We start from the raw sequence: 24,676 nt of genomic DNA on the forward strand, positions 1-24,676 counted from the left end.
CGGGTTGCGAGCACAAACGCCCAAGAGTCAAGACAGGAGAGTGGGGGTACTGATAGCTCGAACAGTGGACGTAACTCGTACTTACAGTGCTGTGAGCGGGAGCAGATAAGCTGAGTATATAATGCCACTGAGGGCCCAAATAGGAAGCGTATGTGTTTCGGGTTGCATGTGCGAGGCATGCACCATGATACCTACGCCGAAAATGTCAGCACTACTCATTGCCAAACCTCTTGCAAAACTATTTAATAAATCTCTTAGGCTAGGAAAATTTCCCTCTCAATGGAAAAAAGCTTGCATAACTCCAATATTCAAGCAGAAAGGTTCAAATTCAGACCCAACTAACTACAGACCCATCAGTCTTCTTCCCTCCCTATCAAAAATATTAGAAAAAATAGTGTTTGCAAAAATATACACACACTTAATCGAAAATAATCTTTTTACTGAAAAACAAAGTGGTTATCGGCCGGGTCATAGCACTCAAATTCAACTTCTTTATCTGACACATCAACTGTATTCCGCCCTGGATGACAACAAAAATTTCACTGCAATTTTCCTTGATATTTCTAAATATTTTGATAAAATTTGGCATGAAGCACTTCTTGCAAAATGTGAAATTCAATACGGTATATCCGGCACACTGTTATCATGGTTAACTTGTTACCTTTCAGACAGAACCCAAGTAGTACGCATAGGCAACAGTTTTTCTCATCCACAAAAAATTATGGCAGGCTGCCCTCAAGGCTCGGTTCTTGGGCCTCTGCTCGCCCTGATGTACCTTAATGACCTATCAAACAAAACAACAAACGAAACTCTTTTCTATGCAGACGATACTTCTTTATATTCCTCCTATCCACAGAACAGCAAAACACATTTACAATCCCTACAAAACGACTTAGACAATATCAGTAAATATGGATCAGAATGGGCTATTACTTTTAGTGCACAAAAAACAGTATTGCAAACATTTACAAACAAACAGAATAACTCAAATCCAGAATTAAAGTTTAACGGACAAAGAATACCAAGTTCAACAAGTCACAAACATCTCGGCCTCACCTTTTCAACTGACCTACATTTCCACGAACATGTAAATTCGATCATCAAGACAGTGAACTATCATTTAGGACCAGTTTACCCTATTGCGAAATTCTTACCGAGACGTGTGCTGAATGACTTGATTACGACATACATTAGACCACACTTCGACTATTGCGACATTATTTACGATGGACACTTGACCTTGTTCGACTCAGCGAGACTGCAAACTTTACAAAATCGCTGCGCAAGACTGGTGACTGGGGCCCTATTTCGAACATCTACTGACGCTCTACTTAAAGATTTAGGCTGGGAACGACTGGCAGACAGACGACGCATACACAGACTGATATTTTTCCATCGACTATTCTACAACGACCCTCCCCTCCCCTCATACCTGACAAACCTCATAACAAACACGAGACAAAGAGCTACGGGACTAAGACTACGCCAAGCCCAACTTCTCTCAGTCCCTACTACCCGTTTAACATCCTTCCGTAAGTCCTTTATCCCTACCACCATTCGGCAATGGAATCTTCTTCCTGAAACCCTTCGCAATACCCCATCCCGCCGTGAATTCACTCGTCAAGTCTGGCAGCGATTTGGGGCACCGGAGCCACCAACACTGCATTCAGTAGGGACCAAAATGGCCAACACATACCACACCAGACTACGAGTCGGTCTATCACATCTACATGCACATCTATATCAGTACCAACTTGCACAAAGCCCAGCATGCGCATGTGGACATCACCAAGAAGACACTGCACACTACATACTCCGGTGCCCCCTATATACACACCAAAGATCACTCCTCCTTAACGCGGCGCGAACAATCATACCAAACTTCGAAAACCTTTCCTACAAACGCAAGCTTAGTGCAATCCTATTCGGCCATGATCTTACTGAGAACCAGGGAATCAGCATAACACATCATCTCCATGCATACATTGTACATACTCAACGCTTCAACACACACACACAGCAATAACACACACACACACACTACACAACATCGTACCCGATTGCTGCTGCCCGGGGCCCGGACACCTGGTGACTATGTCCGGAGGGCTGCTCGGCGGGCTGCTGGCGGGGCCGTCGTGACCTGTGGCCAGGTGGTTTTATTTTGCACTTAATTATCGTGTTAATATTTCCTTTTTTGTGTGTTTATTTGTGTTTATGTTTTGTGGGAAAGGCGCTTTGATTTAAGCATCTTGCTTTTGCGCCGATCCAAGATTATTTTCTCCGACGTTTTTTGTCCTTGGTTACCAAAATACACAACTGAACTGAACTGAACTGAATGTAGTCACGCAGAGACGAGATCTTTAGGTACAGGTTTGGGTGGAGTGCGGGACCGTTCGACCGTAGTGCAGAGGCAATAATTCCCGATCAACTGATACCCTGGATCAGTGAGCTACCAGCAAGGTCATATCTGTAATACCCCAGGCATGCACACTGCACAGCCCGAACTGGGGCAAATATTGCCAATGCCACGGAGTACAGCGAATTCGGCGTAGTGCTATGTACTTCGCGGCTCAGAGCTTTTCCTTTGAGCTCCTGCAGCTCTGCTCGTGCCGTGCACAAATGAAAACACCTGTCATACTCCACAGGGACATTTTTGGCGGGCGTCAAGGCCCACTTTCCCCGTCCTTCAGTCGAGCACTCGTGATGTCAAAACAAAATAATCTGAATCATAAACATGGTGAAGTTATTCAGGTAACAGGGACATAGCAGCACATCAACGACGAATGTGGTCAACAACACAATCCGATTCAACAAACGAGCAGTCAGTAAACGTGTGCGGAAAGTCGGTTCCAAAAATAAGTTAATTTTTAAAATGCCGGATGCACAGCTGGCGTGTCAGCTTGGCTTCACAGGCCGTTCACATAATTGCTAAACACGGGCCGTGGAACGTCGCGAGCGACATCAAACAAGCCGCTAAAACTATGACGGGAAAATGGATAAATGGCATCAAACAATAGCTGACTTTCCAAACACAAACAAATGAATGGTATGCTCTATCACAGCATTGAAAAGATGTCACGATTGTATAGGGATATACGCCATTGTGTAATGGACCATTACACACACTATTAATGATTATTATTACACGCTGGAATGAGAAGGTTGAAGAAAAACGTTCATATATCATCCAACACTGAATGTAAATTCGTCGCCAATGGAGCACCGAGTGATCAATGATTATTGATTATAGCTGTTAACCGGCATGCTCTGTACGACAAACTGCAAGGTCTAACCAGACATTTGCTCTCAAAACATCTCTGGCACCTCGGTCATCATCTACCTAAACATCATCCACCTGTTGCCGCTGGGCGCTGCACGGATTGATCCCATCTATCCGAGCCATCCATCCGAAACGAGGTCTTCCCAGTTCCTTTCCTGCCAGCAGCGAGCAGCGAACCATGACTGATGACCACTGACCAGTGACCAGAGACCACTGACCGCTGACCACTGACCAGACGGGAACCAGTGACCACTCACAGCTGACTTTCGACTATTGACCAGTGACCGCTTAATCGGCAGATCAATGACCAATGACAGACGGCCAGTGATCCCCCATTACTGACCAGCATTCATCCAACTACAGGCGACTGTCAACCAATGACCAGTGGCCACTGACCAGTGCCTACTGACCCGCGACCGCCCTCCCAAAATAAGCAGCAGCGGCAGCGGCGGCGGTTGAGAAGGCCGAGCCTCGGGGATGTTGCCGGCCGCAACGGCTTCGGTTTTATTCCGTTCTTCTTGTTCCATTGTGTTTCATCATTATTATTGTTGCTAAATACATTGAGTACTTTTCGTTTAGCAAGCGGCGCCATGATTTAAGTGCGTAGCACTTTTGCGCCAATTGCCTACTTTATTTGTTATATTCATCTGTTTGTTATTGAATAAATGGCCTCTCTCTCTCTCTCTCTCTCTCTCTCTCTCTCTCTCTCTCTCTCTCTCTCTCTCTCTCTCTCTCTCTCTCTCTCTCTCCTCTCTCTCTCTCCTCTCTCTCTCTCTCTCTCTCTCTCTCTCTCTCTCTCTCTCTCTCTCTCTCTCTCTCTCTCCCCAGTTCAGCGCCACTCGTAGTTGCGGCGCCCGCCACGGGCGGCGCTGGTCCGGCGAGCGGCGGTGACCCGACCGCTCGCCGGGTCAGTCTGGGCGCGTGCTCTCTCTCTCTCTCTCTCTCTCTCTCTCTCTCTCTCTCTCTCTCTCTCTCTCTCTCTCTCTCTCTCTCTCTCTCTCCCCAGTTCAGCGCCACCGCCATTATGTTTATTGTTTTGAACAATACATGTTCGTTCCGCCCGTGTCGGGCGCCAGCAACGTTGGTTTTCTGAAACTGACGGTTATATCCCAGCTCAGTCGAGGTCTGCCGGTCAGCCAAGACTCAGCCGTGCTGCCATCTGGGTAAGGTCGCCGCACCACCTCCGCCGCGCCGTGCAGTGCCGCCGGTGCGCTATAACCGCCTCTGGCGCACCGTCAATCGCCTCCCGTCAGGCACTGTTATCCTCCTCAGCAGCGGCGGCGGTTGAGAAGGCCGAGCCTCGGGGATGTTGCCGGCCGCAACGGCTTCGGTTAGATTGGAGCACGGCGGTCAGGGGCGGAGCCAGGTGTGGATAGGAGAGGAGAGCCCAGAGCTGAGCAGCAAAGAGAAGGGGCGACGAAATGGGACGGTATCGTGCGTACTGAGAAACAGAATAGGACAGAATGGCTGAATAGACACGTCGAAAAAGTGCGGGACTGGATGGAAAAAGACGGCCACGGTACTCGGAAGTGACAGGATTGGCTTCATTTAAGGATAATATTGATAGGCGACAGCATGATGGTAAGTCTTGGGGCCGACCGAGATGGGCGCTGCACGATACAACAATTTCAAATGGCATGTCCTCGAGATCGATAGACTACGACACGATCATATCAGCAGCGCCCCACCGAAGGAGCCGCCAAAACAAGTCGCCACCGATCGTCCCCAGACAAAGCCACCAGTGCTCCGACCTCTCCATCGTGACTGGCCAGTCTGCCCGACACGACAGAGCGGTACCAGACACGTCCGCCATTGTCATTCCGACCGGTCATGCCCGCCCGTTCCTGCATCTGCCTGCCGGAGCGCACCAATCCACTCTCTCTCGGCTGCAGACTGAAACGGCGAGCCCACAGGCCACAGCGCCCAAGATAGCTCGGCGGCGGTCATCCACCAGGCACCTGGTGGTTGACAATGGGACGATTTTGGACGCTGCAGCCTAGGGGAGGCCGTGAACGAACGTCCCCTGAGGGTCAAGGGACGACCGTGATCGTTCACTGAGGGACAACCGTGATCAAGCGCATCCTGATGGACAGCTGTGAGCCGAAGAACTACCGTGACTGTCTACCAGGAGGTCACAGTGAAATGTGTGGACGACCGGAAGCGTCCATCAAGGGTGCCAGTAACCGTCCACTGCGGACGCCGTGGACACCTTAGCGCGCCCTTCGAAGGGCGTCCGTGGTCGTCCGTGACCGTCCCCGCCCGTTGAGGCACGACCGTGCGCGTCCGCTCTGCCGGATGACGAGGCTCGACCGTTGCTCTCTCGGGACAAAAACAGAGCGCCGGCTGCTCGCCGGTCGGCCGCCCTCGGTCGGCGAAAACATCCCGTCTGTCCGGCGCAGCGCCGAGCGGCAGCCGTGAAGCGCTGGGCGCTGAAGAGAGCCGGGACTGGGAGAAGGTGCTGATATCAGCGCCGGGTCAGCGGTCAGCGCTGGGTCAGCACTCAGCAAGCAGCTGTAAGCGGTGTGGCCGCGGGAGTGGGTGCTGAGAGTGTGGAGTTCTAAGTTGAGGTGGTTCGACATAGGCGATGCAATTGATTGTGTAAGACGGCATATTTCCTAATAGATCGAGAGCATCCGCTGCGAAACCACTCGTGGCGGTATCAGTTGCTTACGAGTGGTTGACGGTTGCTCGTATTGCTTACGAGTGGTTGCTCGTATTGACGCTCGTCATCGGCATATAAGGAGTGACGCACAGCCCTGGCCATCTTGAGACAAGTGGAACGATAATAAGTTATCAGTGTATCGGTACCGAACCCGTTCTGAGTGCAGCTTAAACCGATACCGTTAACATCCAAGGTGAAATCACCGGCCTCGGAATGATTGGACAACCGGATCGACCTCAAAGATACACTTCTTCCCCGTAAAAATGTGACATCATAGTCTGGGCGGCAAACAGAATACCTCAGAGGATTCAGCCCGTCCCGTTTCTTGACGCTATCTCCCAGCGCTTGTACCGGCGACAAGTCCGCACTGAGCAAATGAGCACACTCTGCTTCAGGCGAGAGCGACCTATACACACATGGCTAACCATTACACAACCCGGCTCCTCGAATTTCCTCCAGGAGCTGACCGTCGGCCGAACCGGTCGACATTCCTTTATAGCACTCCCTGCCGGTGTCACTGACGAAAACATCACAACATGCAGACTGCTCGGACGGGTAGGATGTGCCGGTTTCCTGAGCGGCCGGACGAGCGGACGGTCAGTCGGCTAGTTGCATGCTGTCTGCTGCCTGCCGTATGATTGACGCTGGACCTCTGACTGCTGACTGTACACTGTACAGGTACAGCTGACGTCGACTTTTCACTGCTGACGGCTGATTGCTGAGGGATGACTACTGAAACCCACTGCTGACTGTTGTCTGTTGGCCGCTGATTGTTGACTGCTGACTGCCGACGTATGACGATGACTGCTAACTTTTCCAGACCGCTGACTGAGGCCGGTTGACCGCTGACAGCTGGCAGGCAGCAGCTGACGAGCGATCCGATAAAGTCAATCCGGGAAAACGAACACAATCTCAGGCGACGACTGTAAGCAGCAGGCGGACAATGCTCACCGTCCTGACACCGACCAGGTGGCCGTCCCCGCCTACCCCTCTCCCTCCTCCCTCAACGAACGGTGAAACAGCGGGGGGTTGAAAGAACCGGACACAGACAGCAACACGGACAGTCGAGCTGGCGACGGTGGGCGGCGGACACTGGACTCTGGACTCTGGAGGACATTCCTGGCGGGGTGTCTAGTCCAGCTCCCGTTGCGTGCTGGAAGGCCACGCTGACAGGAACCCGACCACTCCCTGTACGGGTGCCAGTCAGGCCGGTGTGCCGGGTGCAGGTGAGACGGATGTCGAGCCTGTCTCGGGGCGACTGAAGGAGCGGTGGGCGCCCAGTGACCGACTGGGCACACCTGGTTTATCTGACCGACGCCTGTGGTCCTGTCACAACAGACAGGTCTCGGGTGTCGGTGGAGTGGGTGGGGCTGAACAGAACGCAACACCCCGGCCAGAAGCGGCATCAGTCATCGCCAAACACAAAGAGCCCAACAGTATGTGCGCGCCAGACGGACCTAAGAAAAGGAAGACGATACTTTCCGGGAAGTAACACGAGCCCAGTCAAGATCCACATTTTCCCCCAAAGCTCCCTCACAATTCGCACGAGGTAGAAAAGGAGATATGGATGTCTCTAATCACTTAAGGTGATTGTTTTGATTGCTTTTCATGGTCCATGCTCGCAACCTAAACATAAGCCCTAGGCCCCTATGTCATGAATTTAATGGCGTAAATAATTATAGCCTGCATCAATAACAAAAGAACAGTACGAAGAATAGAGTTGTGCACTCAGTGTGCACCCTAAATAGCCTCGGATTTGACCTGACGTTGACCTTTGACCTGACCCTTATGAGCCAACCCTTCTTCAGGAGCGTCAGCTAAGTTCATTGTGACGCCAATGACGGAGCCCTACGTAGCTTCAACAATCGGCGCACACAATCAAAGCCGAGGACATCCACAATGAATGGCGATAAGAAATGGGGCAAGTAATGATGGATCTTGGATAGATGTCAGTGGTTCCATTCATAACGCGGGTATTGTGAGATGGGTCAGCCAATGACTAGGTCACCTGACTACCCCATCATGCGACAGATCATATCTCGGCCAGTCACGTCAGCAGGGCTGGGTATCCCTCATCAGACCCATCAGCTGTGACACCGGGTGACCTGAGCGGATCACGCAGGGCGGAGAGCGACCCTCTTCCCCAATCTCCTAGATGGATTGAGATAGCCCACCGGGTACAAAAACAAGGGGCGGGTGCAGTCCGGTGGCTCGCTGTGTTCTTCAGGCGCGGCGGGGTGCCGCCCTCAGTACCGACTCGTGTCAGAGGCCGACACGGGGGGGGGGGGAGTCGGACTCCGTGGGAAGCCACGCACCTCCGCGTTCAGTCACGAACGGTGTATGCGAGGTCACGATATGCCGCGAGGTGTCCTCTGCGAGCGAGTGAGAGTGCGCGTTCCTCCAGTAACGACTCATGGGGTCGGCAGGGAAATGATATGCCGGGTAGAAGGATCCGGTGTCGCGACAGGAAATCACGACACACCGTCGACTGTCATGAAATAGTAGGGCAGGTGCTTCGTGAAAAGCCATGACATTTTAAGCAGAGGAAACCGATGCGTAAAATTGCATGCACATGCCATCCAGCTTATAGCATTTTATGGGGGAAAAAAAGACGTCAAAAATAGGTAACAGAGTTTTATTGTACTATCTTTCTAGTTGAGGTTTATTTGCCATTGGGTCTACAGTGCAGGGATATTTCTATCTCGCACTCCTCTGAGATGCAAAGATAAGAATTTGTTATCTCTGCATCTCTCTGAGATGCGAAGATAAGGTCTCGAGGGTCATAGCCAAAAATCAAGAGTTCAACTGATAATGGGTCAATAACCGAACGGCATTTTAATGGCTGTTTATGTATGAAACTTATGAAATAAAAACAAACTGCTCTAAATCTTTTTTATATAGATGAATACATTTAAATATAATATTTAATTAATTAAGAATAAACCTCAACATGGAAAGATATAGGATTCCTCATGGCTCACTCGTGGAAGATCGAATATCTTTTCCTCGCGTGTTACAGAAAAACCTCGCTCCTTCGTCGCTCGGTTTTTCAGTAACCCGCTTGGAAAAGATATCCTGATCTTCCACTCGGAGCCATGAAGAATCCTCTATATAATGCTCATCAACATTCAGCAGATGCATACATGAGACAAAACAAAAACTTCGAGCATGCCTGATATATGTAAATAGACCTTACAGCTTATAAGGGTATTTGCAGGGAACAATCTCAAGAAAACTGGAACACGAAAATGAAGACCGTAACAAGCATTTTTCGAGGTAAGTTCATATACCTTCTCCGAATGATAATGCGATACGGATGTTTGAACAGCTGATTCCCGACATCCCTGAACAGATAAGGCGGCTCGTAACCACGCAAACGGGCATCGCCCGGCTATGAAACCCACATCTAGGGGGAGATAGCTAAAGAAAGCAGCGCTGAACAGTAAACAAGTCACTATGGCCGAGGAATGCCACTCTACGACCGACTCCTCCGTGAAAAGTGATTGTTGTGTTACAAGGCCTCGTGACCGTAAGCGGCTAATGGCAGGCATCGCGTGCGTGGATTTGGGCAGCAGTAAGTCTAAAAAGGAAGAGCCTGCGTCAACTAGAAGGCGGGCGCTGACAACACATGGCTTTTATAAAATGCGGTCAGTCTCAAAGGGTGAAATTCTGCAGCCTCGGCGGGGGAGAGCTCAGGATGGCCGCTGTGCTGCTGATCCAGCTGACCAGAATGCCTCCCTCCATGGCGTTCCCCGAAATACTTTCTCTCACTTAGTGCGGCGCTGCAGAGTACATTTCACGGTATGCACCCCTGAGCGAACTGAGATGGTTCCAGCAAATTCTATCGCTAGTCCCAGGCATGCGAGTTCCCGGTCCCTCGGCTCACACCGTTACATTAGCATAGCGATAGGTAAATAAGTCCCTTCCTCCCCAGCACTAATCGCTGACAAAAGTGTCCATTCCATCTCCCTCCTGAACCGTAACTCCGTCCCATCCGCATCTTTACCTTTCCTTTCCCGTTTCACCACACCTCTCACACCTCTCACCCCGCATTCACCAAACGCAGACCGTCCGCCCCTCCCCTCTCGTTCGGGCCAACTCAGCACACCAGCTGCCTGCGTCAGCTCACCCCAGCTCTGCACGTGCTGGGTACAGTGCGGTACCGCCTGCCGCCATACGTCACCCACCAACAGTGCGCGCCCGGGAGCCAGGTGACGGTCCAGTGTTGCCTTTCCCCGGCGAGGCCGCGGTCGGGGCGGCGGCAGGGACAGTAGCGGGCGCAGATTTTCCTCGAGGTTTGGCTTCTGTTATACTGCAGCAGAAACGTGACCGATTTGGAGGCCCGAGTGGGGAGAGACGGCAAAGAATCCAACAGAAGGAAGAGCACATCCGGTCGACAGATTCAGACCGCCCTCGTATATTAACCCGCGCCCGGCTGGGGGTCCTGGATTTCCACGCCCTGCTGGGGGGGGGGGTGTTTGAACACCCCCCCCCCTTGTAACTCGGCTCCTGGGCCACGTAGCGATACGCGGAAGGCGGCGTTCGAAAGAGCGTCAAAAATAATGACGAAATCACTTCGGTCAATTTTTTGGTCAGGTCAAAGGTCAGGTCACCAGAGGTCATTGAAGGCAAAATTTCGCCGATTTCCAGGTCGAATGTCGAAAATTTCCAAGAAGCCAACGCATAACTCGAGAACCAATAGAGCTACAGCGCCGCGGAAAAGCGCATTCGATAGCCCTATTAAAGCCCTTTCTGAGTAATTCTCTCAGATTTGACCTAACGTCAACGGTTTTGCCTGCAGGGGGCAAAAACTGCAAAAATAGCCGATTTTTTTCGGAAACAGTTTTTCTGCAATAACTTTTGACCCAAGCCTTTTACGAGCTTACTTTTACCGGCATTGTGTTCCTCTCGTCAAGACGCATCGAATGAACTATAACTTGACCTTGAAAGGTCAACTTGAAAATTTGACCTCGGGTCAAGGTCATGACCTGACCGGAAAGGGTCATGTTGCATATCAGTCGATCCGTATCGTCGAGTTGAACACATCTAAGGCGTTTTCATCGCTTTAGCATGCCTCTATCAAAAGTTATTTGCGAAAAACTGTTAGATACCATTCGTGACCTAAGATGACCTCAGGGCATAAACAAGGGTCACGGACACCATTTTCATGTTCAGTGTGTCTAAACTACTTGTAATTCGGTGTTTGGGAGTGTTTATAATGTCTTTTGTCCAAAAGAGGCGCATTTCAATTTTCTCCCATTGACTTATAATGGGGAGGTCGCAAAATTGACCTGACCTTAGGTCATCGATATCAAAATTCTGAGATATACATACATTTTGTACATGCTATTGCTCTTAGCAATCGCTGAAAGTTTCAAAGCGATCGGTTACTCGGTGTAGCTATGACAGACATTGAAACTTTTTATGAGGTGAGGTCACTTCAAGTGACCTGGTGACCTGACCTTGAATGACCTTGGTCTGAAATTTTCACAACATGTGTAGAATTGATGTATGATAAGGTGTACCAAAAACTGCGGCGCTCCGCGCCGCCGTTTTTGAGATATTTGCGAAAAACCACAAGGGGGGGTGTTCAAACACCCCCCCCCCAGCAGGGCGCGGGTTAAGAAATAAGCCTTGTAGGGAGATATAAACATTCTATGAGAGAAAACCCGGGTGAAAACTTGGTTTTAATTCCAACCGGAATTTGACCTAGCCCCTCAAACGGGATTCCTGGGATGCACAGGCACGCCATAAAAGTTTCTACAGTTTATGACTTTTCCTCAGAGCCCGCTTTTTTTTTGCCTGCTGCCTAGTGGAGCTGTTCGACTGATGCACGTCAATACCAGTCTGCTCACAATCAGATCACTAACGGAACGTGATGTGGACCATTACGATTTACGCCCCTCACAAACGGCTGCAAAGATTACTGGGATGATGACCTAAGCCCGCACAGATTGACCCTGATTGAGCCCAATTGGACGGCCCTTCCTGTGAATTCTTCTTTCGCTTCGGGCTTATATGACAAAGGCGGTAGCTCTACAAGGTTCAGTGCCTGATGGGCGCAATGATTTGCCTGATTTAAAACAGCGCAGCATTTGTATCGCAAAAAAATAATTGTTTACATGCTTCCGACACCATTTCCTCAGTTGCTAATTTGATATACCTACGGGTACCTGATCAAACTTTAGCAAATGAAACTGTCCACAAAGCAGGTCCGTCAGCCGTAGCTCCTAAATACGAGCATGGAGCCCACATATTGCGTCTAAAGAAAAACTAGCGGTGACATTGAGTCACAATCCCACCCAGAGATTACATGGGAAATAACGTCATATAATGAATGGGACATTTGATCGCAGAAAAATACCTACTGGAGGAAAGTCAACCAGCCACGTAACAATGCATGTCTTGTTTAGCTACATCCGTATTCCATAATGTCAGAAACATTCTAAATGCATAATATGGTATCAACACGGTTCAGCTTACTGATAATGAACCGGCTATACGGTAAGTAATGAATTATTCATTCCGCACTACCTTTTTCTCTTCTGGCTACGTTTTCCTGTATCATCCAGTGCTAAAAAACCTACTGTTTTGTTTTCTCAAGATAATGAATAATGATTACCGGTTCCATTTTCCGACAATTTGACCCCATCCCTTTGCTAGTATCTGGACGTTTACTGAGACCTTCAGACAGACCAATTTAAATTCTCCAGTAATCCGGGACCCGGGTTCTTCGCAATCACGGCTTATTCTGACGCAACAAAACAAAGAACGATATTTTCCCCAAACAGCACGTGCGCACCCAACAGGCTTTGTCTACGACCCCAAAAACTCGCACCAGTCCATTTCCATAGCCGACATCCGTATACAATCTTTACGACATTTGTGAATCGCTTACGGGAGCTATCGCGACATCTAAGCTCCTTTTTATATACCTACGGCTCGTGGCCTGCCGCAAGAGCCCACTGTCCAGTCTGAAGGTATAGCAGCAGGAGGAACCACCAGCATCGCTAACCTTCACACACAACTCATCTGACTAAAAGCCTAAAAGGTTACGTGAACAACAAAATAGACTGCATTGAGTGTATAGAGGACTTTGCACGGCGTTCCGTGCACAGTCAACGGGCTATGTGGTCCAGGGTTATATATCGTGAGTGGCGTTAGTGAATGGCTATGTCTGCACGTTATGACTCTACTGCGCAAATAGCATACAATAGCTGAGCAGCAGGCCATAATAATGCGATATTTGTAAAGAATGGATATACATACATGTGGGAATAATGTGTTTGTGAGCACTGATCATTGCATATACTGCACATTTTAATGTAATTCCTTCGCTACCCGACAATTAGGTAAGTCGTGTGACCAAAGCAATGTAAGGAATAACGAGCTGCTTCGAACCGTTACTGAAAATTACAATCATCACATAACTAAGTTGCATGTGGTTAGCCATTAGGTACAATACATACTTGCGTCTAACCGCAACACTCGCATGTAAAAAGGGAATATGTATAAGTTTTATCTGTCAACGACACGAACTGTTGAATGTCATTCATCAAATACTTATCATAATTTTAAAAGGAACAGTCAGCAGTCTGTGTCGACGATTCTCACGATAAATTACGTTAACTTTACAAATGATCCACAAAACAAGTTTGTATGTGATGCAACTAAGTTTGTGCATGTAGTGAACAAGATCAACAATCGGCATAATTGTATCCAATCATCATAAACAGCGCAACGCATCACCGCAACCGCACTCATTTGCATACGAACTGGGCACGCTTCACAGCACCTAACAAATTCACAATTCCACCACACACCAATGCCCGCTAATCACCAATCCCTCCCTGTGTGTCCAGTTTCACGGTCAGTTAGCCAATGTCCATGCACCGCTACGTTCGGGGCTAGCAGACACGGTCGGCTCTGGCCCGCACCGTTCGGGCCGCTCGGCCCAGTTTGGCGCGGTGCTAGCAGCCGCGTCGGAGGTGCCTGAGGCAGCAGTGATCCGTCGTTCTTTGGAGGCGCCTCAGTGAACTTTGAAGGCGCCTCAGTGGTCTTTGGAGGCACCTCGGCTATCTTTGAAGGCGCCTCAGTGGTCTTTGGAGGCACCTCGGTTATCTTTGGAGGCGCGAGACGGCTGCGATTGAGATGGCCAGTGACGCGTGACGGCGCTGATCACGTGACTTGAGGTCGGTGATAGACAGAAGAGCACGTGACATGTGTGTGAAGTGGAGAACGGGACATAAGTGATGGCGTGTGTCAGTCAGGCGAACATAGAATGGTACGATTAGGTAGAGGTGGTGGAATAAGAGTTGAAGAAGAAGAATGTAGGGTCGCTTGTCTAATAAAATAAAATAGCATTCGCCCTCGAAACAATAATGTTGGGCGTTAGGCGTTTAACCGTCTGATCACCTGCCGTTGGTCGCTATTCGTTATATTCCGCTGTGCATCGGTTTCGGATTTCGCCTATCGAGTGTTGTGACATCTTTGTCGTCTGTTGTCCGTTATCTGTAAATTATAGAAGCACTCCGTCCCTAAGCCCAACAAAGTCGATATATGATACGATCGCCAGTATCAGTCGTCAATCGTTTATCGTCTGTGACCTTCTAGCGCCCATCGTCTCTATCGCTCTAAGCCAAGCCTTTGGTGGCATCGTCTCTCAACATGTCTGACGTCGCGACCTCAATTCCGGTGCCCGATATCAAACCACATCATCTATAACACTGGTTCAACACACTGCGATCTTGTACCTCCTTTTATAGCGTCCTTCCCAATTTCAATTCCACTCTCCAAGACACCCTGCATTGCAAATGAGCTACAGCAAAGGCGGACATCACTTTCCGCAGGACGCACGTAACTTCAGTGTTTTGTACGGTGCTACCGGCAACACGGTCGAAGCGGCCTGCACGTTTGAACCATCGATTGTCGCTCCTTTGCAGCACCGCCCCAGCCAAGGTCGGATCCTGAGCGGGGCAGGCGCACGGTGCAGGTGGCCCTCTGCAGTTTTACGTCAAAACTCTGAGCAACATTTTCCGGTGCTTGTTTGGGGACAAATGCGACGCAGGTCCTCAAAAGGAGGAGTCGCGCTTCAGTAACGTCACCTAAAGCCCACAGCTGTGGTCGAGACGCGTGTTAAGACGCTCCAAGGTTTCGTGTAGTCTAAAAACGCGTGGTAGGTACAAGGAAACAGCGCAGCGTTGCGTCACTTGCACATGTTTGCTGTCTGTTCGGTGTTCACTGGCTCTGTTCACACGGTCTAACCTGGAGCACCATACGCCCTGAGCTGCTATTGAGCGGTACCACACGACGCTTTTGGGTTTATGATGACGGGTCAGTGTGCCAGCAAAGTGGAGTAACAGAGCTAAGACCCAAGGCCTGAGGTTCTCGGTTGTTTCTCGGAGAACAGACCGAGTGCCCGATATCGACGACCCAGCCCCTGTTCCAGTTCCAGTCTGGAATTACCGCCGCCTCGATAGCCCCGATCTCGGCTCGGGCGGTGAGCCTCTCCATCGCACCGGCCCAGTTCTGTCCCAGACTCCTGACCAGCTCCGCCCCCAGCCGCTCCGGCGTCGGCTGGGTTTGCGTCGGTACTAGCCGAGCCAAGGAAGTGGATCAGACCCAAACAGCAATTCACTTAAGTTCCTTCATAAGGTCCTTCTTTTTCAGGAACATGCACCAGCCTGAGCCCATCGTTACGCGATCAACATAATTTGAATGTCATCTACTCTTCAGGTTGAATATTGTAGCTCGCTTTCATCAGAGCTGTGTCGTCCAGCCTCTGAACGCTCCCCTCTCTAGAACATTTAAGATAGGACCATAGGAGTCTATCTAGCGTCACAAACACTCAGAGAGTCGCCACAGTACAAGCCCGTCTTGCGAGCTGCCTCAGCCTATCGTGGCCACTACGTCCCGCCCCGCCCGCCCGCAGCCACCACAGCGCGCCTGTGAACGCCACGGAGCAGCGACCGGTCGACGGCCCGCCGCGCCGCCAGGACCGGTCCGGACCGCGACGGTCCGCCGGTCTCCGGTCCAGACGGTCTGGTCTGCACGGCCTCAGCGGACCGCCAGCTGCGGCCACAGAGCCGCACGGCAGCTCGGCAGACAGCCGTGTGTAGTGCAAAGCTCGGTATCCCCGCAGCTTACAGCGGATTGCAGAAGCTCGGATGGAGACGGCCGGGGCGATGGCCGGTAGAGTGGGGGAGGAGGATAGAGTAGAGGGAGGAGGGAGGAGAGTAGAGGGAGAAGGATAGATCGTAGAGGAAAGGAGGGTAGATGCATCAACCGGAGACAGAGCGGGTGATGTGGTAGGGAGTGACGTGGGACCGGAAAACGGAGGTCGCAGTCGGACGAGCAGGGAGACGACTAAGGACAACGATCGGAAGAGCTAAGGTTGGAACTTAGAACCACAGACGAAGCTTATTGGATCGATGCAATGTGTCAATGTCATTTTCCCTCCCTTGTGTGGCATGGTCATTTTCATATTTGCACGGGATATACCAGTAGCAAGTCAAATACCACTCACTATACATGTAAGCAAGCTTCCCGATATTCCACTCACCGAGGTCGGTGCGGCCTCGAAGGCGGACTTGATGGAGGAGAAGTCCCTGAGCCTGCCGGCGCCGGTGCCGTACACGGGCCGGCGCAGCGGGTCGGCGGACGCCATGGTCCTTCCTGCCGGGCAGGTTAGAGGTCAGGTCACAGGTCAGGACACAGTTTATAGGTCATCACAGGTCACCATACAGGTCAGGTCACAGATCAGCTTACAGGTCAGGTCACAGGTTACAGGTCAGGTCACAGCTCACCACACAGGTCAGGTCACAGATAAAGTTACAAGTCACGTCACACGTCAGTTCAAAGATAGTCAGGCCATAGGTCAGGCCACAGATCAGGACCCACGCCAGCTCACGGATCTGCACAATAACTGGTCACAGGTAAGTTTACAAGGCAGGCCACAGTTCTGGTCACAGTGCACAGGCCACGAGTATACCCGGGTTAGTCAGCTGCCTAGCTGGCGAAAATCAATGCCTATCGAGTACAGCGAAAGGATTGGTGACCGATTACAGCGAAATCTACCCTATCAGCTTGGCGAGTGCCGTGCAAATTTATCGTTTACAAGGAGAGCCCCAGTGATGCTGTCACTATCGCAAAAACCGTGTTGTCCCTAGTTTGAAATGAAAGCCGATAGACGATCGCAACTTATTACAAGCCAGAGCTGAAGACCAATAGGTACGACATGGCCATTGCTGAGAAGTTAAATACGTTCTCACATTAAAGATTACCCTCGTTATATGTCCCCACTCTTCGACCGACCAGTGCGTGGCGTGAGCTGAACGACCTCGGCTTCTAGGCGTTCACCTGTTTTGTTCTACAATATAACGCCACATCCGGGGTCACAAGACGCGGCGCAGGGGTCAATTGCGCGTGTGAATCGTTCTCAGGTCACTGGACCTCAGCGACCGGCAGGTTCTCACAGCATTCGGGGTCTGAGTATCGGACCTGGCCGCGAAGGCGGCGGTCGAATCGACCACGGGAGTCAGCCACGTCGAATCGTTGAGCAAAATAGTGCTAAAGAAACAGGACGCTGCACGCCATCATCCTTGCTGTTTGGATCCTAAAAAAAAACGACCACAATTTGAATTCAAATAACGCAAAGCCGTGAGTCTGACCTGCACCTCTCAAACAGTTTGGTGCCTCTTTGCGCCACCGTTGCCGTAATCGTAAGCGCCCTTTGTTTGACCGATAACCGCACTATCGATACGCGATAGCCCGGGCCTCACCGACTGCCTACACTTTCCCGGCGGAGCTCGAGTGGCGGATCTAACACCGAACCAGGAACGGAGCTGAGAGGCTCAGCCAAACCTTCCTTCCTACCCATCAAGGACGGGATGCGCTGCACGGATAACAATGTGGAGATATGGAGATAGAGATGGAGGAAATTGAGAGTAACAAGCACTGCCTGACACCATGATGAGGCAAATACTGCGTGATATAACAGTACCTAATGTCGATAGAAACATTAAGCTAGAGATGACGATATGCCTATCAAAAACACTCGATCTTTCACCTACACACGATATCGCAGACCAGACTTTATTACATCAACAGGCCACTTGACTTTTCTGACGTAGGCACCACCGGAGTCCGGAACTCTATACCTATAGGGATCACTCACCGGAAACACAATCTCAATCCAGTGAATCCCTCGCTCCTCGAACACTGAACAGAAAGGGCAGCATGCACAACTCGCACCCCTGTCCCACGTCACTCAGTGGTTACCCTATACCTACGGTCAGTACTCCACACCACTTGGTCAGCGCTCCCGGGTCACTGACCCGGCGACCGGGCGGCCGGCGGCGCGGTGACCTCTGTGACCCGGTGGGCGGGGCCAGGCACCACCCCGGCGACCCGGTCACGGCACTGTAGCCGCCGGCCAGGCCCGAAACAAAACGGCCAGACTGCCAGGAAGATGGATGAGCCGTTTGATAATAAATTCCATCAAAATGCTGACTACCTGACGGTGAGCCGTTAGGTTTTGAATCTTGTTATCGAGAATGAAATGTGGAGATAGTATCTGATCTGACAATGATGGATAGCTTCATGCCGGAAAAAGGTTTTAGTCATATTATCGCAATATGCCCGCAATAAACAAAATTTAGACAGACAGTGCATGCCCACACAACACTGACCTTTGTCTAATAGGTTTCCAAGAACTGCAAAGACGCATGACGTTTGACAATAAAACCAAAACCACGGCAGACAGCACCCGATTTGTCCCATATCACCCGACCCCGCAGGTCCGACAAAGGGTTACCCTGCAGCCGGTGGGATCCAAAGAGTAACACTCCGGTGACATGACTATGAGTGACCCTTCGGCCAGCGGGGTCACACCACAGTGACCTCTGTCACACAGCGGGAGTCATCAGTGGTGACACTGCGACGTGACAAACGACTCGAGACGTCATACGCAACCGTCCGTGAGAAAACCCACGTGAGAGTAAGTCTGACCAATAAGTGCTCTACAGACGGTACCAACGCCGCCCACCGCCCATTGCCACCTCTGCGCCGCCATGACGTCGCCATCGCGCCACTCACGCCACAGCCAGTACGGGCCGTACAACGGTGTATGGCGTCGACCGGTAGCCGGTCACGGCGAGGGAATGAGAGGCTACCGGCTGCCGCTGCCGCCTCCGCCCCGCCCCGGGCCTCGGGCTGGTGAGCCGTGCGAAGCTGGTGGCCCGCCGGGCTGAGTGGGACTGAGCTGAGCGCCGAGGCTCTTGAGGCATGACTGGAGTGTAACATGTGTGAAAAGCACGAGTTGCGCTAGAGTCGGGCGTGGCGTGCAAAGTCAAGCATTCAGTCTTTGAGCCCGTACCAGTCAAAGTGGAATCAGAAAACGGCTCACATAAGACGTCGGTGTACAACAGCATTGCAGCGGTACCCACTTCATCGAGCTAGAAACGCTCACTGATCTTCGACAGACAGCTTGACCTATCGCATGTAACATGTTCATCATTCTTCAGCCATCTATCTTATTCACAAGATAAATGGTGACTGATGATGGCGATGATTGCGGTTTTAGGGCGCCAAAACAGACTGAACCGATTAAATCATTCGAGAACGAGCCACGCAGTTACTCAGGTCTCAGACTTTGTCCTTGCTGAGAAGCGTTCAGTCTCTCACGGGTCATGTTGACTTTGCCCCGCTGTGTGAGGGTAATGAAGGGCTGTTTCCTCACCACAAGGATAAATAATGATTGATGATTGACCAAAAGAATCATTGATAGCCAGATACGTATGAACTCGATGTCATGGACGATCACAGTGTGTGGACGTGAGAACGGCGCAAGAGGAAATATGACTTTTGCGCCGATATTCCGGCAGCTTCGCACTCAAGTTCGGCTCAATGTCGATTCAGTCCCGCTTTACCTTAGTCAGCGGGGACATTTGGAACACTTGATACCCACTAAATGCCCGGGTCACGGACAATCGCTACCGTCATATGTGAGATATGAAGCTCACGTCATAGCTCTGATTTGAACGAAGCCCCAAACCGCCAACAATTGACCGTTCCTGATCACCGAGCCGATCGGAATGGTCGTTTCGCGTGAGCCGGCTCACTGTCGGGTTCGGCTCATCCAACTGAGCGCTCGAGCGGGCCGAATACGCCTTGGAACGCCCTCCAGCGGGCGCCCAACAGCGATTACCTGCCCGACAACCGGCGCTGACGAGCGTGCTGGTGAACCCGGCGCTTTGTCTTCCGACGGCGAGTAACCAGCCATTAGCCGCACTACAAGCCATCCGGAAACCCGATCATCGACTGCTAGCCTATTTGTATAGTTCGTAGCTGAGCGATGCAGAGTTCGAGGTTACGATGCATCTTGTGTAGCAACGCTTACGCTATGGACTACAAGCTAGGAAAGAAGTCTAACGAAGAACGCTTGAGCTGCTTAGGAAGAGCACTCGGGAGTGTTCCGAAAGTTTTACGGATCCAGCCCGCAACGAGACAAGACACCCCGTGGAGTTTTCAGGCGCAGCTACGCACGGCGAGTTTTAATGATCTGAGACGGGCTTCTCTCGGCGTTTGTTTTGCGTTTCTGTGCGGCGAATCGCTGGTGGGAGCGGAGGGCGGACGGTGTTATGATCCGGCCCTCCCGACCGCCAGCAGGGTGGTCCCCGCCCCCGGCCTAATGGAGTCCTAGACGGGAGGGCTCCACCCCACCGCAGGCAGCGGGCAGGTAAGGAACGGGTGCAGGGAGGGACCGGGAAGGGGAAGGCAAGAGAGGGCGATAGCTTGCGCTAAAGGCGGCGGAAGAGGCGAGGAGAGGAGGTCTAAAAAAATAAGAATGGGATATAGACGAAGAAGATCCCACACCATACGATACGAACCGAATGTCAGGCTTCAAGGACGGAAATGACGTCATGGTGTAATCCAGCTTTCCTGTCTTCGTCCCACACAGTTCTGACCTACGGGGACGAGCATTAGCCTTGATTTACCACAGGAAACACTCTGAGTGCGAGAGAAGGGAGAGGATTCCACCACAGACACGTCCGATCGACCGCGTCGGAAGAGGGTGTCGGGAGAGGGCCATAATCCCCACAGAAGGGACAATAACCGGTTCCAGTCTAGGTCAGTCATAGGTCAGGGGTCAGCCCATGAAGGTAACTGTTGAGACATTATCTAGTCACAAAGACCGGAGATTGACCGGAATGGGACGTTTATCCTAACAGTTCCCTAGGGGTCATTATCAAAGGTGAACGCATCCAGACACTCTGGTAATGAGAAATAACAGTCCTGTCACCGCCCTACGGCAGCGTCCACACAAACAACACATTACGCATTTCCCTCAGCTTATCTCACAGCCATGGGAACGCGGCTCAGAGCTCGAGCACTGAACGCGACGCGTCCACTTGACGGCCCGTCTGGCTATGTCTGCCAAGGCGCAGATGACGTCATTGGTACGTGACGTCACTGGACCGTTAGCCGGCCCAGATGTGTGATATCTGAGGACGGCCTTCCATGACGTGAGGCCGGACTGCGGGTGTCCCGATCGGCACGAGCTGTCGTGAAAGATACGTGAGAGGCGTGAGCGCGTGACAGGGAGGATTGTGACACTTTTTGGGAGCACCGTGACACGCTGACAACGTGTGACACCGGGTGACACTGCGACATAGTGACACAGTGTGAGGTGACACGAATTGACAGTGAAACGATCGAACTTCGTGCACGAGCGAGCCACGACAACATACTGCGGGACGGTTCCCAGGCGATGGCTATCGCACTCGCAGTTCCCCGAGTCTGTAGTCTACAATCTTGAGGAAACTCGACTGAAACCAAACCAATGCGCCTGGGAATCCACATCGCTCGCCGCGGAAGAGCCGATCAACTCGACCTGTGGTGTCTCATAAACAGGCGGACAATGTTGGCAAAGCGTATGTAGGCTAACCAGATAGGATCGGCCTTACGCTCGTGACTGGGAGCTTTGATGCCGGTGGGACGCTCGCGGTAGTCACAGGAGCAGCAGAGTCCGGCGGAGACGAGGGCGGAAACGGAGGACTGCTCCCTCCGTGAGCATGGTTCATGACTGTATGTTGCCACCACCATTCACCTGACTCATATCGTCGACGGGTTGGTTTTCCCCAGCCTGATCTCATGGCACACGCCATCAGCCCACAGTCATGTTCTCTGTTCAGTCAATGAGGTGCCATGATCAAACGTTCTTTGTTGTTGCCACTGCTCGGTCACAGCCGCAAATGTACTTCGGCGGATGAATATGACGGTACCGGGCCGTGCCATGCAGACTAGTTAGGCAGACTACAGAGCCTGCATCAGGTGATACCAGAGCGGTACTCATGTGCACTTACCACCCACTTATCACATATTAGCGAACCCTGAGTAGTTAGCATACCTGTGACATTCCACGCTACGAGTAAATCCGTTATCCGTGCATGGCACAGGAATGCAAGCCTTCCACCCCGAGAGACAAGCCAGCGCTGTACTGGGCATATACCGACTAAAGGGCAGAGCTCCTGGAACCTCTGCGGCACAGTGACCCACACTGGTCAGCGTCCATGGGCCGCCCATAACTGACTCGTTAACCGTTATTCCACAGAATCCTAATAAGGGAAATGGTCTGAGGGTGGGAACTGCACCGTTCACATAGATATTAAACAGTCGTTCGTTGTGATATTTTGTTTTGATGTCTCAGCAGACTTAGCTCTTAGGATGAACTGAAGTATGAACCAGCAGCATGTTAAAAAGTGTTCCTACTCTGTTTAGCATGCACCTGCCCTTGCTCCTCCGTTAGCGGGCGGCGCTCGGGTCCGGATTATCAGCTCACCCGGGCCGGCCGGTGGTATCCGCGGGCTATTCAGACCGGTTAGGAGCGTGGTGCGAGTCGCGAGGGTGCCATGACCCTGCCCAAGGTCACAGCCCAGCCCCCGACCTCACAGAGTCACCGTGTGTCAATGGTGGGGTCGGCTGGTCAGACAGAGTGACTGAGGTGACGAGAGCGAGCAGGCGGGGGCGGGGGCGGCGGCGGCGGCGCCGCGGAGGCCAAGGCCGGGCCCTCAGCCCAGTCAGCGTTCGTCTCCGGCCGCGCGGCGCACCTTTCAGTACGAGGTCAGGTGGTCGGCCGGGACGGGCCAGTCACCCACCCACCGCTGATGAGACAGGCGCCCATTGTCCCCGACCTGAGCTCCGTGACACAGCGACCTGCCGACCTGTGACGGCGCCCGGGGTCACGGACTGATACCCTCCCAGCGGTCCCCGGCCACCGCCTGTCAATGGATTCACGCTAATGAACGATAACAATCCTAGAACCATTACAAAAAGAATGGTCCCAGTCATTAAACTGACTCCAGCCACTAATCAGTGTCTGAACCGATTCAGATTCCGCAAATCAGCCATGGGAATTCTCTCAGTTGTGCGTCAATCGAACGTGCCCCTCCGCCTGGACACTCGACAGGTCGGGTCGCATGGCGGGCGGTTCTGAGAGCACGGTGACTACTCTCACGGAAGGCATGCGGCTCGACCCCACCGGAGGACTCTCGCTGGAGAAAGCTCGCGGCTGGCGCCGCGCTGACCGCTTGGCCATCGGACAGAGCGTCCCCCGACCGACCGACTCAACCCGACTGACCACAAACGTGGCGGTCTCCGGTCTGACCTGGAGCCCGCTGACCCAGCTCTGAGTTCCGGTCAGAGCATTACTCACCTGTTCACCTCTCGGTCACCTGCGCTGCATTCCCGACTTGATTTGAGATCCTCTCTTCTTCGAGCTAGAAGCTGAAGCCCCGCGGTGAGATCAACCGCAACAAAGCAACGTCGTGTGATCTCACGCCGAGATTATGTGGCTTCCTGGGGTGATCTGCTGCGCTACAAATGCCCTCGGGCGGTCCGTGGGAGGTCAGACGGATCACGCACCGGGTCAGACTCGCCCCGGGGCGCCGCGCTGGGCGGCGGAGCGTCCGCTGCCCCCCTGTGGAGCGTCCAGCCGCGCTGGACAGGCTCGCTCTCCCGCTGAGGACGCTGTGGATGGCGTCTGTGGACGCGGCCAGAGCCTGAGGTCGCCCGCGCGCCACCACAGATGGTATCGCCTCCTCCGCGACTCCCACACGCTCCTAAGAGACCGCTACGCGCCGCTCCCAGGCGTCCGGTCCCACACTGCGCCCACCACAGACGAACTCACTCTATCACTCCACTCCACTCACAAACTCCGCACTGAGCTCCCCTGTCCACTAGGGCAATCACAGCTGTCCGTTATCCCTAGCGGACGGAAACACCTATCACAGAAGCGTCCGGAGCGGCAGCCAGTGCGCGCTCCGCTAGAAACACTCCCCTCCCTCCGACTCTTCACCGGACACTGACAGCCGGTCGGCCGGCCGGCGCGGCGACCGGCAGTGCCGGGTGTAGGTATGTGCCAGGCGCGCTCCCAGGCGGCGCACCTGGGGGGTCGCTGCCGCCGCCACTGAGAGGCCGTGAGCGAGGGAAGGAGGGGAGGGGAGGGTTTGTTGAGATGCGCTGTGATGCGGGGACGCACGGATGAGGGACGGAGGTGGGGGGGGGGGGGGTGAATACAGTGAGTGGAGAGAGGAATGTGACCGGCACTGGGATCGGGATGGATGGGGAGGGGAGGGGGAGGAGCGGTCAGATAACACCGCTCTGTGTTCAAGGTACGGAGGGGAGGGAAGGCGAGGAGGTGGGCGGGATATAATCAGTGCACGGGTGAGGTGGGC

At 52.4% G+C, this 24,676-nt stretch overlaps 1 protein-coding gene and 1 long non-coding RNA gene across 3 annotated transcripts in view; both read right to left on the reverse strand.

The window, feature by feature from the left end:
* LOC122378410 (protein bassoon-like) overlaps nucleotides 1-24,305 on the reverse strand; it is a 41,827-nt gene extending 17,522 nt beyond the window's left edge. For both annotated transcript variants that reach the window (XM_043359433.1, XM_043359432.1), the window contains exons 1-2: nucleotides 23,656-24,305; nucleotides 16,504-16,616 (exon numbers count right to left, since the gene is read on the reverse strand). In XM_043359433.1, the coding sequence (XP_043215368.1) occupies nucleotides 16,504-16,608 (105 nt within the window). In that variant the 5' untranslated portion in view covers nucleotides 16,609-16,616; nucleotides 23,656-24,305. The remainder of the gene's footprint in view (nucleotides 1-16,503; nucleotides 16,617-23,655) is intronic.
* On the reverse strand, nucleotides 818-16,330 carry LOC122378411. The gene is made up of 3 exons (XR_006256020.1): nucleotides 16,319-16,330; nucleotides 7,125-7,126; nucleotides 818-1,573 (listed from the first exon to the last, which is right to left on the reverse strand). It is a non-coding gene; the product is annotated as an uncharacterized LOC122378411 (long non-coding RNA).
* Nucleotides 24,306-24,676: the final 371 nt, after the last annotated feature.

Source organism: Amphibalanus amphitrite, unplaced genomic scaffold (genome assembly GCF_019059575.1).
Source record: "Amphibalanus amphitrite isolate SeventyFive unplaced genomic scaffold, NRLGWU_Aamphi_draft 000059F_arrow, whole genome shotgun sequence".
Taxonomy (NCBI): Eukaryota; Metazoa; Arthropoda; class Thecostraca; order Balanomorpha; family Balanidae; genus Amphibalanus; species Amphibalanus amphitrite.